At 47.9% G+C, this 19,575-nt stretch overlaps 1 protein-coding gene across 4 annotated transcripts in view; it reads right to left on the bottom strand.

Annotated features, from left to right (window-relative positions):
- LOC133351784 (inositol 1,4,5-trisphosphate receptor type 1-like) overlaps nucleotides 1–19,575 on the bottom strand; it is a 155,555-nt gene that overhangs the window by 60,678 nt on the left and 75,302 nt on the right. For all 4 annotated transcript variants that reach the window (XM_061567301.1, XM_061567303.1, XM_061567302.1 and 1 more), the window contains 8 exons: nucleotides 18,990–19,241; nucleotides 18,279–18,404; nucleotides 17,200–17,328; nucleotides 15,950–16,070; nucleotides 14,763–14,953; nucleotides 14,106–14,254; nucleotides 12,732–12,843; nucleotides 1,735–1,885 (listed from right to left, as the gene is read on the bottom strand). In XM_061567301.1, coding sequence (XP_061423285.1) covers nucleotides 1,735–1,885; nucleotides 12,732–12,843; nucleotides 14,106–14,254; nucleotides 14,763–14,953; nucleotides 15,950–16,070; nucleotides 17,200–17,328; nucleotides 18,279–18,404; nucleotides 18,990–19,241 — 1,231 coding nt within the window. The remainder of the gene's footprint in view (nucleotides 1–1,734; nucleotides 1,886–12,731; nucleotides 12,844–14,105; nucleotides 14,255–14,762; nucleotides 14,954–15,949; nucleotides 16,071–17,199; nucleotides 17,329–18,278; nucleotides 18,405–18,989; nucleotides 19,242–19,575) is intronic.

Below are 19,575 nucleotides of genomic sequence, written 5' to 3'. Positions count from 1 at the left end.
CCGACACAACAAAAGGATCATCTTGCTTCAAAAATCTGCCCCACATGACCCGGTGATCCGGTGTAATGTCAGTTTTGCTGCGTTCTATCCTTTCGGCAAATTCTCTTCCTTCTGCCGTGTCGACACGATTAGGGCATCATGTGTGAACGCCATCAGGAAGCAGGTTAGGGAGAGTACGTTGGAGGATGTTTTGAGCAAAATCTCGCATTTGGTGACAACTTGTTGTAGGATTTAGAAAAAAAAAATGGGGCTCATGACATTTGCCAGGCAATGTAAATTGTAGAGTGAATGAGCAGTGCCCGGGGCTAATAATCCAAATCAGAGAGCCCCCCCATAACTCAGTTAGCAACACAAAAACACAAATGGTAAAATAGAAAAAGTGAAAAGATCAATTCCAATCAGGCTTCGTCCCTGCCAAGTCATTAGAAACTTTACTTAACTTCACATCCAACGAGACGACGCCTTTCACAAAAAAAAATCTAAAAGTTTGAACTCGAATTCCAACCCCATGTGTTTACCAGCCAGCAGGTTTCACTCCTTAACCTACACCCCGGCCGTTTCATTCCACCATCCATCCATCCCCGAAGCATACAAATTCTTCTTGGAGCCAGCGCTGGAGTCTTGTTGCCAAGTGAAAATAATGCCCCAATTAAAAGCGACCGCGTCGACCTCATGGGAGCGGCGGGGGGTGGGGAGGAGGGACGCACATGCGGCCCCACGTGCTTGGTCCATGTGCCCTCGGGGCAGGTGCGGCAACGCCGCCAAAGTGAGCGCAAGCACCGCATGGCCCTAGCTCTCGCGCCACACGCACGCATGCGAGTGCACGCGAGCACCTAACATTGTCACAGCAGGCATGCGTCTACACGCTCGCAAATTATACTACACACACACACACACGCTAAAAAAAAATAAACCCACACACGATCATCCCCCTGCATAGGATTAGAGACTGTTGGAGCAAACACTTTTAGCGAGTAGCGACGAGGGCTGGCACGAGGTGGTGGTGTGTACCTACTGCATTGTTAGACATATGAAACGCACACACAATACCACGCAAAAAAAAACTAATATCCTCCGTGCAGCATTATAGACCGTTGGGGAAAGTGCTGTTAGCAAGCGCCTATTTAGGCGGGCACAACTTATGAAGGAGGCGGCAGTGTGTGGCCACAGCACCAAGTCTGACCCGGCTCGGATATCACCCTGCCTATCACCCTGCCACCGATGTTAGCCAACATTCAGGAATCAAATTTCAGGTTAAATCTTGACTGAAAGCTTTCGTGACTGCAGGAATTCATATTTTTATATTTTGAACCATCTATATGACTTTACCGAAAGACCCAAAGAATACAAATTTCAGGTTATTGGGTTCGGAGCACAGCAAGCTAACCACCGTCACGACTCCCCACCACGCACACACACACACACACTCTCTACTGGCTTAGCAGTTAATAACTTAATTCCTTCACATTCATTGTGGTTATGCCGGAACTCTTATGAAAGACCGCGGCAAGATTTTGCGCCAGGAGCTATCTGCAGCCGTCAGTCAATCCGACGCGACAATTCAAAAGAGATCCAGCCTCAAAATACACAAAGACACGCGGCTGTTAATGCAAGCGAAAGCGGTTGGTTTTTTTTCTTCCACCCCCTCATTAAATCCCACACGGCCTCCAGCATCATCATCATCATCGTCCCACGCTGCTCGACACGTGCTGTGTCCACGTGCAGTGTCCTCACCGCTCCCCGCGGCCGTTCCGACTGGGCGTGACGCCGCTCCTCCTCCGCCGCCGCTCCCCAGGTGCGGGCCCCCCCCACCGTCGCGATGTCCCGTCTGCACCGTGGAGGCTCCATAGTAACGCAGCAGCAGGTTCTGCCGCAACGCCTCGCCCTGTACCGGAGACGGAGCGTGCAGTACGGAGTGGGGAAGGGTCTTATTATTCAGACGTTTCAAGTTTTTGTAGTCATTTACGTACAGCGAGGTTGTTGCAAGCGCACTGTTCGGAATGCTGTCCGGCGTCAATGCTGTAAGTGCTGTGAAACTTCTGAACCCTTTGGCCGTTCCGATGACGTACGCGTACATCATCCGTTATTTATTTCGGGTCTGTTCGTGTATGCCATCTGAACGGAACCTGGAAGATAAACTAGATGAAAAACCATATTAAATATATTCCTCTAGTACCCGATTAGTGCGGCTAAGATGCTTGCAGAGATAGAAAAATAGAATTTTGCAGGCCATTTCAGGCCTCGCGATTGTAGTACTAAATGAAGCCTGCTACATGGGCCAAAGGGTTCCCAAAGCCCTGTCCTACATGTAACAAAAGTTGCAGGTTCAATTTTCGAATCATCTTGTGTTCACCACGTCCACGCTGTTGCTTGGTAGTTAAACGAAGATTAATCACAAGCGGAAGATTCACCATGGATGCAGCACAAGAAATGAAGTTGGGGAAAATTATAAGTTGTACATTTGTGAACTTTCAGGTTATGAGAAACAAATATGAAGTAACAAATTGATCTTCAAGCATGCCAAATTGGGGCTCGTCAAGAAATTCACGACTACATAAAGCTCACGGCAACGCGCATCAAATCATGTGTGTATGCGATGAATATTACATTTACTATACATGTTGTTTAAATAAATACAAATCATATCAGCACTGTCAAATAACAAACTTTTCTCGAATGGAATCGTGACCGAATCATAAGGATTACTTAAATTATCTGGGTGGGTAAAGAGGAGTAGGGGATAGCTCAGAGGTGGATCATTGCGGCCCTAATGTCCACCGCATGGTCAAGAAACACGTGGCAAAATCAATGCCATTCCAGTGTGTAATCAAGACACCATTACAGGATGGCACGGAGACTTCGAATCTACCATCATTGCTCCTTAAATTAAATAATAAAGCTATTTTCCAGGGGACTTGAACACAAACAGCTCACGGATTAAAATCTGGTTGTGTCAACATCCTTTATAATCAACATTCAAAACTAAAACCCCACAACCATTCAGTGGAACCTTACATCTGTAGGCGGGCTTCGGATTTGCGGCAGTCCATTTAATATCAATCGTGTTTTGCAAGGAAAAAAAAGCCCCACTAATTCCTCTAATCTCGCTCAATATGCGAATACTTCACAGGGATCTTTACGCAACCGAAACAATTACGTAAAAGCCATTTCTGAAATGTCTCTCCTGCACGAAGCTATTAATGAGATTCACCAGACATGGGGCGGCTCAACAGGCCTTAGGCTGCCACACCGGAGGGTATTTGTTGTTGCGCGCAGCAGTAAGCAGATGCAACGCGTGTACGAGCGAGTTAATATTTTTCTGCAAATTTGGCGAGCCCAGTGCTAGATGCGTGTGCGATACAGCGCATTGGAGCCCTACATCAAAAGCAGGTAGACAATGCGGGCAGATCATAGTTTGTGAAACTATAACTCCTACAAGGCCCCAAGAGATGGCTAGTAGAGCAAGCAGGGTTCCGGAGGCTTCGAGTGTGGACGTCCGAGCGTTACGCTCTGCCAGGGGACCCTGGGGTTCCCTCCCAGGTCACAAATATTCTTAAAAATAAAAGTGGCCAAAACTTTGCGAAACAATGCATCAATTCGGACGGAGAGATCTCGATCTCGGATTTTTGCCTCGCAATCCACACTTTAAATCACGTCAAAGATCAATGTTTTAGGCATTTTTGTAGGTATACTGTTCAAATGGAGTTCATGGGACCCTGCAGCCTACGTACACCGCAAAGTTAACAAAGGAAAGAACTGAAGCTTGAATCTAAATCGTGACCAAGTTACAACAGCAGATTTTTTTTCACTAGAAAAAGGTTTCAGGATTACAAACCCCCCAATTCGGACACTCGCACAAAAACAAGTTGTTTCAGAAGGAGGGATATCCAGAAAAAAAAGAATTAAAAAAATCACACACCCACGCACAAACAAACACTCTGATTATCCGCTCGTTATACAGCTTTGCACTTATTAGCAAACAGCGCCGCAACGATTCGTCACCGAATTAGTGCAAACAAAGGGATGCCGGCACTAGCCCCGGCGAGGCGCCCTGCGAGACCGCCAAAGCCCCCCCCCCCCTGCCCCCCCACACGCCGACTCCATACCCACCCACCGGGCGAGGGGGCACTTTAACGAGCACGACGTTAACGAGCTCTGCCTAACGAGAGAGACCATCACAGCCCCCCCCCCCAACCGTTGCCCCCTTCGCCCCCCTTCTCCCCCGCTGGCAGGCGCGAATTCGCCCACGCGGGCACAGTCGCCCTGCATCACCGCCCAGACACTCATTTGCGCCGAATCTATAAATCACTACCGTTATTATTGTTGTTATTGATTTTGCTGGCAGCCCTTAAAATGTGTTGCGCTCCTAATTAGTGGCGATACCCAATCTGTGAGATTTCGGAGACACAGGAGTGGGGAGGTAAATGGGAACGGAGGGGGAGGGAATAAGCACGCCATTGCACGTGCAAATTAAGTAATTTATAAAGGCAAACAAAGACACAAAAGGGCACAAACAATACGCTCGCAGCACGGCGCGAGACCGGCATTATGCCAAAGCATTTACGCCGTGACGCAAAGCGAACCTCGGCACCGGGGGAGAGGCACCAGCAGGAGGTGGGAAACACGTGCCAAAAAATTAGATAACAAATGTTTCATGGGGAAGCTTTTGCACTTTACAAAAAAATAAAGCAAGGCCGTGCTCCAGAAAGCAAGAACAAGCCACGCCAGAAACGAAGAACACTAAAAAAAGAGAGAGATGGAAGAGACGAGCAGCGGTGGGGAGAGAAGCCGTGGGTGCCTCGGCACAATGAGGCAAGTGTGAGTCACGAGTTGCGTGGGATCGCAACAAGCAGCTCAAAGGGGGGGGGTGGGGGGCTTGAACTTGGATTTAATGGCTTTGAGTTCACTCCAACTACCAACCACCACAAATTAACTTTTTATTGCAGTTTTAAAAAGACCGATTCACACCTCCGGGGTTTCAGTGTTGGTTGGCTGCTTGGAATCAAAACGACAGCATCGTAGTATGCACGTGTAATTAAATACATTCGATGCATAATACCTTGTGCACAGAGGTCAAAACAAAGTGTGTCGTTTTCCAAGCATGTTCGCCGTTTGCACAACAGTTGGGCTAATAATTAAGAATTTGAACTAAGTTATTAGACCAGATTGTCCTTCAATAAGAATTCGTTATGGTTTAAGAATGTAATCCTACTTCTTGCAAAGATGCTTTGGTCAGCACGTAAGGGTAGTCTAAATAAACAACATCTTTCGATTTAAAGCTTTCGTGACTGCAGGGATTCATCTTCTTGGTTCTTTCGGTAAAGTCACGTAGAAGGAAAATAATAAAATAACAATAAAACATAATAAAATACAATTCTCACGACGTTTCAGCCACAACGCAAGCAGCCGTCCTCAGGTGAAGAACAGGTCTGTCGGAAAGCCAGCGTCTGAATGGGATTCATGTCTTTCCGATAGCCCTGTTCTTCACCTGAGGACGGCTTCTTGTGTTGTGGCCGAAACGTTGTGAGAATTGTATTTTATTATGTTTTTATTATTTTATTATTTCCCTTCTACGTGACTTTACCGAAAGAACCAAGAAAACAACATCTTGTTGAGCTCCCTTTAGCGTAGGCCCTTCTGAGCTTAGGCTTGCAAATTGACCCCCCGAAGACCAAACTGCCACCACAAGATGACAGCTCGCATCTTAACAGGCAACTAAACTAAAGCGTTAAAGGAGGCAAAATAATAACAACATCATTCATAATTGTGCTTCCAAAATCTTTAAATGGGTTTATAATGCCAAAATTTAAAGCCAACCGGGGGCGTACTGCAACGAGCCATTAAAATCCGTAAAAAAAAACCGGTGAGAATTCAGGTGGTGGGTGGAGTGACGCGGCTCTGCACGTTTGCCCATAAACAAATTGAGGTTTGCTTTATTGGGCGGATGTGTGGGGGGGTGTTCAGTTAGAAGATTTGCTCGCGCGGTCATGCGTGGGACCTTGTTTTTTGTGACATTGAAGGTTACCCAGGAGAGGAAAGTCCCAGGGGCTGCACCACCACCACCACCACCCACTGTTTCATTCTCAGGGGATGACGTAACCCCCCTTCCCCCCCCCACTGCTTCACCCGTTGGTAGTATAACTGCGTCGGTCAAAGGGGAATGCGAGAGCAGGAGAGCACGCTCGCGAACGAAACCTCGACTATGAACAGCAATTAGGCGATCACAAGTCTCGACAACTGCCCGATTTATTGCCGCTTCGAAAACACCCTAGGAGCAGCCCATTTGCCTAATGAGAGACTACCTTGCCTCTTAACTCATTTAACTAAAAAACAGAAAGTACACTTATAAGTTAACCATAATTTCGCATCATTTCGGAGTTATAATTGAATGCCATCTGTTCAGTAGGAACTTCAACACCGTCGTGACCACCACTTGCAAAAGCCGATTTTCAAAAACTTCAGCACATTTGACTAAACAGCACGCATGACTGGTTTATTTATTTAATTAAATGCTCAGACGGATTTATGAAACTTATATTTTTATAAGCTCACAGTAATCTGCTTTTATTACCAATTAAGAAAAAGCAAAATGGTCTTGGGGCAGGACACACATCTGGACATAATGACGACCGAAAAGACAATTGAGACCGCTGACCAAATGGGCAGCTAAAGGAGCGAATTCGTCTAAAAAGCACGACCACGGCAGGAGATGGAGCGATGAACTCGGCTCATGTGCAGGAGCTATACGAATGGGTGCATCAAAACACCATGAGAGACAGTGCCTGCATGCAGAGGCTTCCATCCAGAAGTGGATAGGCAATCACTGCTGCTGCTGTCACCGCCGCGGATGACGATGGTGTAATCTACACGAGAGCGTTGCCGAGGAGCAGCCAAATTAATTGTCCTCTGTCACGCAGAGCAGCAATTCCCCGGGGTGTTTATAGACAGTGGAGGGTCTGAAATCCGGCGATTGCGCCAGCGTCGTAGGCGGACGTGCCAACAAGAGACGTCTCTTGCGACAATGAACACACACACATAGTTAGGCCGAAACGCCCGACACGGCAATAAAAGAAACCCCCACACAAACGAAACCGGCCACGGGAGCGCATCTCCCCCCACGCGGAGCGGGGCCGCCCCGATAAAGAAAGAGAGACCCACGCATCCTCCAGAAATATCCGCACGGCAATAAAACGTCGGAGACTGACACCGCCTGGGTCTCGGCGAGAGCTCTCGCAGGCAATCGTCGCGTTACACATTAACGGAGCGTGGGAGGAGGAGGGAGACACGGCCGGTGGGTCGCTCTGACAATTTTCTACGCCACCGCGTGTGAGGGTTTCTATCATCCCCTGCAAGGTGAAAACACAACAGAATCGAGGTTCGCCGCCGCTCAAGGTGGCAAAAACAAAAAAAAAGTCGTCAAACTGACTAACTGGACCGACCGTGCCCGAGTTGAGTTTCTTCACGTCAACGGCGGATTTGTGACCGTGCCTTCTTGGGTATGAAACTCTGAAGACGTAAATGCTCAGTGAAGAGGGGGTCGGGGGACTTAGACAGTTTTAAAACTTGTTTGAGATGAGGCCAGGTGAACTTATGAGTAACTGCATTGCTTCTTACGTGAATCACTATGAAAAATGCACACATTGGATGGTTGTTATTTACAAGATGATTTACTTCAGGACACGAGGTTTCTCCCAATTCGGTCTGCAAAGACTGCAGAGATGCAAGTGCTCTTAGCCAAAGGCTGGCACAGCACACACAACGGTTTGTGCGATTAGTACAACGCTCAGCTTGCCCGTTTGCAAGGTTGGTAATGCCATTGTAAAAATGCGAAAGAAGCAATGTTTTAAGATCGAATTTCAATCATGCAGCATGGGCCCGAATTTTCATTCAGTTCACGGGGGGGGGGGGGGGGGCGGGGGGGAAAATCACCCTGACATTATTACATCAGCGATTTACGAGGCAAACACAAGGATTCCCAAATAGCCAAACAGTCTGTTGAGGGGGGTGGGGGGGGGGGTGCTCACAAGCCCTGGCGGTCGATACAGCGCACGAGGCTGGTGTGGACCATTTACCACGCCTGGATGTCCGTTACCACGTTGCTAATATCTGTACACACCGCAGCAGGTACTCATGAGGCCAAGTCATCCTAGCAGAGGCCAAGGACAGGTTCTGACAACTTACCTACCTGGTGAAATCTATGCTTGGTCATTTAAAAAAAACACATTGCCATTTGGTTTGTAGTGCAGCATGCCCAACACCGCTCCACACGCGCACACAATCTGGCAGTGGCGATAGGATATTTTAATTGCCGAGGATAAACTATAAAGGTCACAAAATCCCAGGTTGGCAAAACAGTCGCCTTTCAGAGAGCGGTTCCGTCTGGCTGAAGCAGGTCACGCCAAAGTGCAGCCTTTTACATTTTAACAATCGAACCGCGTGTGACGGGGCTTGGCCGTGCCTGGCTCGGTGTGTGTGGGGGGACACACACGAGGGGAGAGGTTATGCAACAGTGCCGGCAAAAAAAAACGGGGTCCCACCCAGAGCGCGTCCTAGATTTGCGAGTCTCCGAACCAATCGCGTGCAGAGCCATCAGCAGTCGCGCGCACGCAGCTCCTACTGGTGCAGCACGACTGCAGGCCAATGGAAAACAGCGCTGGGATAGTAGATTATGTAAGTTATGAATTAGAATACCGCTCTCATGGGGAAAAAAAAAGAAACATAATAAAATACATTTCGATTTAAAGCTTTCGTGACTGCAGGGATTCATCTTCTTGGTTCTTTCGGTAAAGTCACGGAGAAGGGAAGTAATAAAATAATAAAAATAAAACATAATAAAATAATTCTCACGACGTTTCGGCCACAACGCAAGCAGCCTTCCTCAGGTGAAAAACAGACCTATGGTTCCGTCTGGCTGAAGCAGGTCACGCCTGTTCTTCACCTGAGGACGGCTGCTTGCGTAGTGGCCGAAACGTCGTGAGAATAGTATTTTATTATGTTTTATTTGTATTATTTTATTATTTCCCTTCTACGTGACTTTACCGAAAGAACCAAGAAGATGAATCCCTGCAGTCACGAAAGCTTTAAATCGAAATTTAAATAAATAAAATTGGCGATTACAAAAACTGTTGCCGAGGAAAATGTTTTTCCTCACCTGTGTTCCCACGTGTCACTGGATGGGAGGAGATGGGCGGGGCTGGGTGATGTAATTGACGTCAGCTTTGTAATGCCGGGCGTGACTTGGACAGGGGTTTTCGGCCTTCAGGAGAGGCAGGATGTGGGTGCGCGGGTGCGGCCGCTGTTTTTAAATAAGGGCTCCGACCACGAACAAGGTAGCCAATTACGATGAAAATCGACGTCTACAATCGTGAGAACTCAAAAAGGAAATGTTAGGTGCAAGTGCCACCACCTCAGTGGGAGCATTTTTCAATAAGCGGAGATGATACAGTTCCATGAACACACTTCCTACGATCAAAACAGATCATTTCTCTGCGCATCACGATCTATTAAACAAAAAAACACTTGTTGTTCCAGTGAGCGATAGGCATTCTCAATGCCAGCGGCGCAGAAGTCTTTCGGATGGTTGTCGAGCCATGATGGAACCACCGCTTTCACAACCCCCCGTCAATGTCGAACAACTTTTAAAAGTGGAGCTTCTTTCAGAACTTCCAAATGGATGGAAGGCTGAAGGAGCTAGGTCTGCGCAAGACGCCGGATGCTCCAGAGCGTGACAAAAATCTATTGCCTTCACTTAAGCATGTGGTAAATAAGGCCACACACATTGCTTTATGATCTTACGTCAGCACTTTTGGCACCAGACAGGCACAGGCATTTCGGATGAGACTTGTCACAGGTTATTGAACTCAAGTTGCCACATTTATTCCCAATGGCCACAAATACATGCTCAATTCTAAAATGTAAAACAATTTTTGTATCTTACCAGGCAAGGCCCAGAGCTATATAGCTCTTTTCTAGAAGAGACTCGGACACAAATGATAGCTCAACGAAGTAGCTTATCACGTGGGAATTTAAAACGTAAGTTTCTAAACGTGGAGGGAAAAACCAGGAGGACACGGCGAAAAAGTCACACGACACCGGAAAGAGACATGCAAACTCTAAATATACAAGCATCATCACGGTCGGGATCGAACCCACTACGTCCTGTATAACTGGCGAGGTAGTTAACATCTCGCCACGACGGCACCCCAGTCAATTCCTACTTGACGGCGATTTAAAAATCAACCGCCCAGGATGAGAGATGGGGGGGGCCGACCCCTCCCGCCGTTGCCGTTCTTGCCCACTCGTAAAGTGCCACAGTTCAGTCCATACAGCAGTCGTCCGCACGAAGAGGCCTCTACACCTTGGACACTTCTCGTGCGGTTACACACGGGCTCCTGCCATCTTTGATAAGTGTGATACACTCTTAGTTCTAGCGGTAAAGTCACGTAGGTAAAAAATGAAATTAATAAAAATAAACAATATATTATTAATTTTTATTAATTTTTATTTCATTTTTTACCTACGTGACTTTACCGAAAGAACTAAGAGTATGAATCCTTGCAGTCACGAAAGCTTCAAATCTAGAATTAAGTGTGATGCATCTGCCATCTAGTGGCAAAATAAATATACGTGCAACAGTACCACAAGCTCAGGGGGGAAGGGGCTTTCATCCAGCACTTTACTGAGCATGGTTTAGAAACATGCATTTTAGAATATTTTGCTGCTATGAATGCCCACGATCATCTGTGGCCAGGTCGCTTCTGAAAGATTAGTGGGTCTTACCTGGTAAAGTAAAAATAGTGATGACGATTAGCAGATAGACGTTTTAAAGCTGACAGCGCCTCAATTGGGTGCCATAATTTAATGGAAAGTTAAAAAACTTGATCTATTAGGATGAAAGCCACATAGGCCACGAGTGATAGCTTCAGCAATGATTGATTATCCATATAGCAAGTGCCTAGTTGCAAACACGTTAACATGAAAATGTTACATATATATTGGATCATCTTCATGGCAGTTAGCATGACTGAATGTCAGACTGAGAGGATGGAGATAGCCAGAGTCAATGCATTATTTATACTTTCAACATTACTTGTAAATAAGTAAAAAGCGTAATAAATAAAAAAAGGTATGCCCCATATTGTTCACATTCATTAAGTGCACACGTATAATAACGCTCACGATGTGCACACTATAGCAACACTAGACCAGGCCAGTTATGCCTGGCAATATTCTTTATCACCGACAAACATAGCCAGTTTGCATTGGAAAAAGCGGACAAATGGTAATGCATTATCATAGGTGATGAGCACATAATTTCACAACACAAAAATGTTTGTGTGTAAATTACACAATCACATTTATGAAAATGCCACCTTATAGCATTTAAAAAAGACTGTTGGGGCAAGTACTGTTCTCGTGAGCACCTATTAAGGACCGTACAACACACGAGGGGGTGGGTGGCCAGCACCATGCCGGGCCACCTTTGCCGTCTCACTCGTGCTGATGTTTACACACCACACTAGGTACTCATTTGAGGCCGAGTCAACCTAGGGAAGCCCTTCGACCCGGTTCGGATATTCGTTACCGATGCTGGCTGCAATCGAACTCTGGTCGCCGGGTTCGTAGTGCAGTGCGCTTGCCGCTGCGCCACCGCTCCCCACGCATAAATTCAAGACGTGGTCCTAACGCAAGCACGTGTGCTTGACAAGGCCGCCCTCTGTGGATCGTTTTTATATTTGCCAAGCGTTCGAGCGATGCCAAGGGTGTACCCTCAAAAGATGCCGGAGGTCGGCATCACAATCAACGCTTTGATTTTCAAACCCCCCCCCCCCACACCGCTTCTTGGTTCTCACCATTCACAAGCTAGGGTTTAACAAATCAACCAATCACCATACGAGATGGAGAAGAACGGCAGAAGTGGAAAGGCAGAGAGCACAGGCTGGGTGGGTGGGGGGGGGATCAGGGAGGGGACTTGGTCACACGTCAGTTGTTTCGGCTGAGCTACATTTTTCATGAACGTTGTGCAAAAGGTGACAGACTCACTCCACTAACCCCTTGCTGGCCTCCACTCGTTGTCTACTACACTCACATTCTAGCAGCAGCAACCACTGGGCACTAAGTGACGGTGACGTCACCATGGCATGTGCCAGGCTATGTGCACGTTAAGGCCGTTTTGCAGGATGTCACGGGACAGACCCACTTCCCATGGGTTGACCACCTGAAATGACTGGCAGATGCATCACCTGTGCCCCCGACGACCTGCTGTGTGTTTTAGCCGCCCGGCGCTCTGCTCGTTGTGGTGCACAGACCTGCCCATCCACCCACCAGAGAACATCAATCCAATCTTAAAATCATCTATTCACTCATCTACCCACCCGCATCTTCATAGAACTAAATAACTATTTGGTAAGCGTACCAAGTTTCGTGAAAATGGACAATTGTTTGATCATAAACTTGGCAACTGCGGAAAACTCACCACCTCGCCAACATTCTGAAACAATCAACCCATGCACACTCCGAAACCACCCACCTGGAATTACGACCACTATGCCAATACCTCACCCACCCATCACACCCAGCCGAATGAACACCACACAAACTACTCAGGGTGATGGGTGCGTGGGTGACTCTCTCGTACCAACCCAACATACTCGTACACCACCACCACTCTCACCTCACTCTCCAAAAACACACCACCGCTCTCCTTTAACCGACACACCTAACCCGCCCACCTTGTCCTTGAAGTCCAGGTCCTGTTGGGTCATCTCCCGCAGCGTGTGGAGCACCTTGATGCACAGCTTCTCCTCGTTCTCCTCCATCAGCTGCTTTGTGTGCTTGATGAGCCTTGGAACAGGAGAAGGAAACAAGATGTGCCCGCCCCCCTCCGTTGCCTTCATGTAGTAGTAAAATCGTTGACACCGTTGAGATCCGAGGTTAAAATACCAGCCACATTATTTGGTTAAGCTAAGCTCTTAATGGCTAAATTCCAGCTCTGAGAAATAAAAAAATATTAGTTTAACAGTCATGTCATGACCACGACCCTACTTTCAAGAGAGTGAAATTAACAGTTGGCTTCAATGATTAAAATCCAGGATCTATTAAACTAAACTATTAAACAAGATTTTATTTTACCAGGCAAGGCACACCGAGCGATACAGCTTTTTCAGAAGTGACCTGGCCACAAATGATAGCTCAACAAAGTGGCTTATCACGTGGATATTTAATTGCAGCCGAATATTCTAAAACGCATGCGTCTAAAATGTGGAGGGAGAAAAAGCGAAGGACCCAGAGATAAATCTACACGACCAAGGAGAGAGGGGGACACGCAAACTCCCTCCAAACAAGTGCCAGGATCGGGATCAAATCCACGACCTCCTGTATACCAGGCAAGGTAGTCAACGTCGCCCCATTTGGGGTGGGGTGTGCGGGTCGTGCCGACTCCTATGCCACCAACCCACCGTGGCCAGCACCATATTTCGAGCTACAACATCTCCACATGCAGCCCGACTCACACCGTGTTGCTGGTCTAGGTTCCACACTCGCGTTAAGGTCTCAACAGAATTCCGATACTTTTGGTTTTCACGTTCGCGCAACATTCCTCACTTCTAATATTTTGGTACTGGCAAAGGAGGTCCCATGATGTAGCTGCTCACCCCGAGCTCTCATTACTCTGGTGGCGCGTTGTCTTTGAACCATGCGCCTTTTGACGTCGTCTGGTCGAACACCATATGAGACGAGGCTCTAAAGAAAGCTGTCTCTGGTGTGGACCAATCAGTTTCAAAGACAATGCACAAATTATCAGAGTATTGTTTTTTGTTTGCATTTGACTGCAAGTATTGTGGTTAATGTAAGCATGATTCCTTGCAAAAGGTGTCAGTTTTGTTGCCAGAAAAAAAAGGGGAAAACCCTATTAGTATATTTTGGTACTGGCAAAGGAGGTCCCATGATGAGATTCCTCACTTCGATAAGTAAGAGCCTGCAACCAAGTCAGCCCCAGCAGGGATGTGATGCGAACCGCGGGGGGGGGGGGGGGGGGCGCATGACCCGAAAACACGCCGGGAGAGCTGGGCAGGAGAAACGTTCGCCAGTTGCGGCCGGAGCTTTACTTGCAGATGAAGCCGCCGCTCTGACACTTGTCGCGTCCCTCCGAGCCCTCGGGGAACAGCTGCTCGGGGAAGTGCAGCACGTCCACCAGCACTGAGAGCTCAGCCAGCACCAGCGGCCTCAGCTGAACTTCCAGGCCCGACACGATGTCCTGCGAGCAGAGATGCATGCGGCAGGGCTCAAGCCGTGCCCGCAGTAAATCCCACCTCCGACCTCCTCCTCCAATATCCAGGACCTCTTCCTCGACTACCATTCTCAACCACCCTCCCCCAATTCTAGATTTGAAGCTTTCGTGACTGCAAGGATTCATATTCTTAGGTTTTTTCGGTAAAGTCACGAAGGTAAAAAATTTAAATTAATAAAAGTAAAATAAAATAAAATCACGACGTTTCGGAGGCACCACAAGGAAGCTTGTGTCCCATTTACATGCACCTTTACATCAGCAGTACCTTAACAACTCTTGGAACCTCCCAGTTCAACCAGTCTACACAACAAAGGCTCATTCCTAGCAGCGTGCTTCAGCCGCACAGAACCTCACAATAATAACCACCCTCCCCCAGTTAAGATTTTAACAAGGTTGTTGTCTTTTTTCACTCATTGGGCCCGGATCCACCAACACCCTCCCCCCTCCCCCACGGGCAACACGCCAGCCCTCGCACCTGCAGGCGCTCGATGATGTTGCGGTAGTCCCAGGAGGCAGAGCTGATGGATTCCCGTGCCCCCCTTGCGCACGCCCGTGCGTTCATCTTCCAGTTCAACGCCGTCTTCTGCACCAGGTGCGTCGGCTTGAGGAACAGCGAGTTCACCTGGCTGTCCAGGTCCACGGGGATCGCTATGGTGCGGCTTTTCGCTGTGAGAAAATAACATTTTATTAAAATAATTTGCAAAAATGTAAGTTTTGGGACTGGGGGAAGACATTATGTAAAAAAATGCATAATTTTCATTGGTCAAAAAAAAGTGAGCAACCTTAGGCAGGGGACATGTTGCGAGAAGAGACGATAGCAAAGAGGAGTAATTCTTCTTGGTTCTTTCGGTAAAGTCACGTAGAAGGGAAGTAATAAAATAATAAAAATAAAACATAATTAAATAATTCTCACGACGTTTCGGCCACAACGCAAGCAGCCGTTGTGGCCGAAACGTCGTGAGAATTATTGTATTAGGTTTTATTTTTATTATTTTATTACTTCCCTTCTACGTGACTTTACCCAAAGAACCAAGAAGATGAATCCCTGCAGTCACGAAAGGAGTAAATCTGCCAAGATAAGACATCCATGCCAGATATGGAGCAATGTAGATTGGCTCATCTGGAGGCACCTGAGTGGTTCGTCACAATTCAAATCACGCATTGATTACGGATAATGAGAATTTTGTAAATTTTCCCCCCCCCAATTTTACCAACCACGGGAGTGTAGAAATCCAAACGACATTGCGACGGTTTGATCGCACGAGACGGATGGAGGGGGGGAAAAATTGATCGGCCGGGTGAAATGACAGACAAGAGATAAAGAGCACAGCCACGGATAAGATGGAGGGAAGTTGTGGCAAGAAAGGCCGATAAGAGCGGAGAAATCTTCATGGAATTTGAATAACCTGGCAAAACAAGAAGAATATTGTATGTAGAACTTATTATTAAGCACCGTACGTAGCCAACCATGCTACTAAATCGGGGGTGCGGGGGGGAAAGACAAACTAAACACAAGAAGTGGTTCTTAAAAATAAATTGTCAACATAGAAAATTAGTTGTTTTCAAATCAAACAGGGTGTGACGGATGCAGGAAACCGTGGCGCATGCAGTCACGTCCGAATAAAGCTGAGAAATGAATTGTGGTCTCGGCGGAGTACCGACCGACTTCTGCCAAGCAGCGTATGCAGCCCTCCACACTGGCCTTCTGCATCAGGGTCGGCCACTGGCTGTGGTAGACGCGGAACGCGCCCTGCAGGAGCTGCACAAACACCGGCTGCCGCGCCTGCGGGACGCGTAACGAAGACAAAGAGAGCATCACGACTCCCCGCCCCGTTTGGCTGTGGAGCACATGCTGGGCCAAGAGATGCAAGCGAATACGGATTAACGACACGAGCTAAAACCGACGGCTCTCACCCCCCGTGCGTGCACACCTGATGAGACGTGGAGCAAGGAGGAACGTTCGTCACGTAGCAAAAGTAACATTTACATTCTCACAGCTAGAAATTTGCCAAATTAAGTGGAAAGATTACCTTGACTTTTTGCGTGCAATAATTTGCAACTGGGCTGAGAACATCAACCCAAGGACACTAGAAAACCGTTTAATCTCAGATCGATGAATCACATATTTAGACTCAAGATCTCAGTGGTACTGGCTCAGGGTCCTTACCCCAGAGCCACCAGGCCATCTTTTGCAAGGTAGTCACACGCGTCCCACTGTGCAAGCAGCGGCATAGCTATTGCATGTCCAGGCGGTGAAACTGCACTGGGGTCAAGGTGGCAAGCCACAGACAGGCAGCGGTAAAGGGTGGGGGGTGGTAAGCGCCGGTGGTTGAGCTGGGGGGGGGGCCCTGGCACTGCCAGCTTTGAGGCATGGGCAACGGAGCAGTTTGCCCAGGGCGGCGACTGTTGGGGACTCTGGAGGGGTGGCAAAGTCAGGTCCCCTCTCTACACCCCCATTATGTTAGTCATCCTTCCCCTCATCCTTCCCTCCCCCCCCATACAAGCTTTCATGTCCCCACTTGGGCGGGGTAGAGCGCCTGAAATGTTCCCCCTCGTCAAGCGCTGGCACACCGATCTCGTGTTTTTCGCTCACGGAGTTTCTGTTCCTCCCTCGTACTGTGACCGGTGCTTTGTACTGGGCTCGTGTTGAGTCGCAGTCAAAAGAAAAGTTCCGTAGTCAGGTGGCTGCGATTGGCGGGTGTGCGCGCGCGTGCCCTGCCCCCTCCCCACCCGGACCTGCATTGTACCAGAAGTGCAAATTCAAAATTCAAAGTCATCGACACAGTGGAAATTGCGAGGCGAGAGCAGACGGAGATAGTGCACGGCGGGGAAACCTGAGCCCATTGTACTTCTTGTACCAGAGAGCCCATGCCAACCCCGCTGCGGTGCGATAGCGTGGCGAGCCGTCAGACCTGCAGACTGGTGCTCTGGTCGGAGAAGGGGGAGCTGAAGAACGAGGAGACGATGCTCATCACCGTCTCCGAGACGTACGTCTCCAGCGCGATGTCGCCATGCGTCCGCTGCTTCTTGGGGCTGCACACCTATGACGGACATTCAAAAGCGAAAGATGAAGATGCCCTACAAGATTGTAGATTTGAAGCTTTCGTGACTGCAAGGATTCATACTCTTAGGTTTTTCGGTAAAGTCACGTAGGTAAAAATAATAAGAAAAAATATTATTGAAATAATAATAGAAATAAAATAATAAATCACGACGTTTCGGAGGCAACACAAGTCTCCGTCATCAGGTGGGACGGTCACAGCCAAATTTACTGTCTCAAGTGAGGCAAAATTCCAAGAGTCAAGCTCTTAAATACAAGTTTAAGGGGGGGAGGGAAGGGGGTTATTTCTATTATTATTTCAATAATATTTTTATTATTAATTTTTTACCGACGTGACTTTACCGAAAAACCTAAGAGTATGCCCTACATAGGCATGCCAGACTGCTTGGAGGGGGAATTGCTGTCAAGAGAGTACCTATTAAGCCTGGAACGGACCTCCACACGAGCCTGCAGGTCCCCGCATTGAGTGGATACAATGAGAGTCGCAATTTGTTTTCTGCAAACACATTTTCTTCGGGCGCTCGAATCCCCCTATCAAAAATAGATGCACCCTTAATGCATTGGTCTGCCAGCTTGCATGCTAATGTTGCTAGTTGTAGTCCACGGGCTCGGATCAGATATGTCACCTGTCGGTAGGCCTAACTTTAGCAGTTCCTTTAGGTGGCCAATAACTCCGAATTACGTGAAAACCATTCGAAAACGAATGGGTTATGAAGTAATTCTGAAATTAGCCATATAAATATGCCGGCACTACATTCAAACCACCTCCACACCCCCCACCAGAAATCACAAATAAAATCTGTTAAGAAAAAAAATAGCTTTCATTAGCTAACATTGGATTCCTCCAGTAAGAATAAATATTCCGATTCTCACGAGCGCCGAGCCGACGGAGCGTTCCCACCCCGGCGCGTGTCACCGCGACGTTCTTACCGTGGCGATGTCGGCGAGGAAGCTTTCAAAGAGGTTCCACATGTGGTTGCTGTTGTAGATCTCCTTCATCTCCACCTCCGTGTCCACGTAGCAGTGGTTTAAGAAGTTGACGTACGCGATTTTGATCTGCCACGCACACCGCCGCGCATTATTTTGTAATTTACAACAGCCGCCGCTCGCCACCAAGTGGCGGTGGGCGTCACCACGGCGCTTGTGCCAGGATACGTGCGCTTGAAACTGTGGCAGGATGGCCAGGGGGTGGGGAGGTGGGCAGGGCAGGGCAGATCAAGTTCAAGTTCATGTATTAGGTATAGCCCTATGAGCCATTCGGCTCTTGAAATCGGGTGCAACCGTAACAAACAAAAACCAAAAACATGAACAAGAAAACATCTAAAAGTGAATATGTGCAAACAGAAAATCCAAGAAAAGACAGCAAAATATTGCAGAAAAAATACCGTACACCAATGCGGTGTGCAAAAATCCCAGTGGGATGCAAGTCAAACAACAACAACAACCACAAGACAACTTAGATTAAGGCCATCAGCCTTACCCCGTACTACAACAAACAAACATGGCTAAACCAATAAACTTATCGAAATCACCAAAATAAAGCCATGAAAGCAATCAAACAGTGATCATAGGAACCTGTGACGGAATTTTCACAACAAACGACAAACAAACAAACATGTACCACCAAAAACCCTGCAGCACCTCAGGGATGCAGTCCTCGTGCACGACCACACGGACGACGTCCTCCAGCGGGAGCAGAGAGTTGCACTTGATCTCCGTGTAGACGTTCTTGCCCTCGGTGCAGGAGGCGAGCAGCTCGACGAGCGTGATGTGGTACGCCAGCGCACCGGCGCGGTCCTCGCGCTCGCGCTCCGAGCACATGAGCCCCAGCAGCGTCTGGAAGGACGTGCGGTCGTTGTAGAAGACCAGCACCTCCTCGCCGGCGCTCGCCAACTGCGGGGTTCCACAGCGCGCGACGCAACAAGCGGCGTTTGAGAGATTGAAACGAGTATAACCCGTAAAAACTAAGTTTTTCCACTATAAATCCTTTATACGCGTGGTGGCTCGAGTCCTCTCGTCCTCTGGCTTGAGATGGCTGCCACCTATGGGTCAGATGATTGCATTGCACCATTAAGCAATAGGTAATTAAATATAATATTTTTGTCCTAAAAAGTGTAAAATTTGGAAAAAAATTCACGAACATTAATTGTCACGCACAACGAGTCTGTGTGGAAAATGTCAGCTCGATTGGATCACGGGAAGTGGGTTAAAAACGACCGAAAGATTT

This window comes from Lethenteron reissneri, chromosome 38 (genome assembly GCF_015708825.2).
Source record: "Lethenteron reissneri isolate LAM-NWPU_2019-01 chromosome 38, ASM1570882v1, whole genome shotgun sequence".
NCBI classification, from domain to species: Eukaryota; Metazoa; Chordata; class Hyperoartia; order Petromyzontiformes; family Petromyzontidae; genus Lethenteron; species Lethenteron reissneri.
Note: the sequence above shows the minus strand (reverse complement) of the source record. Positions and strands in the feature narration are given on the sequence as shown.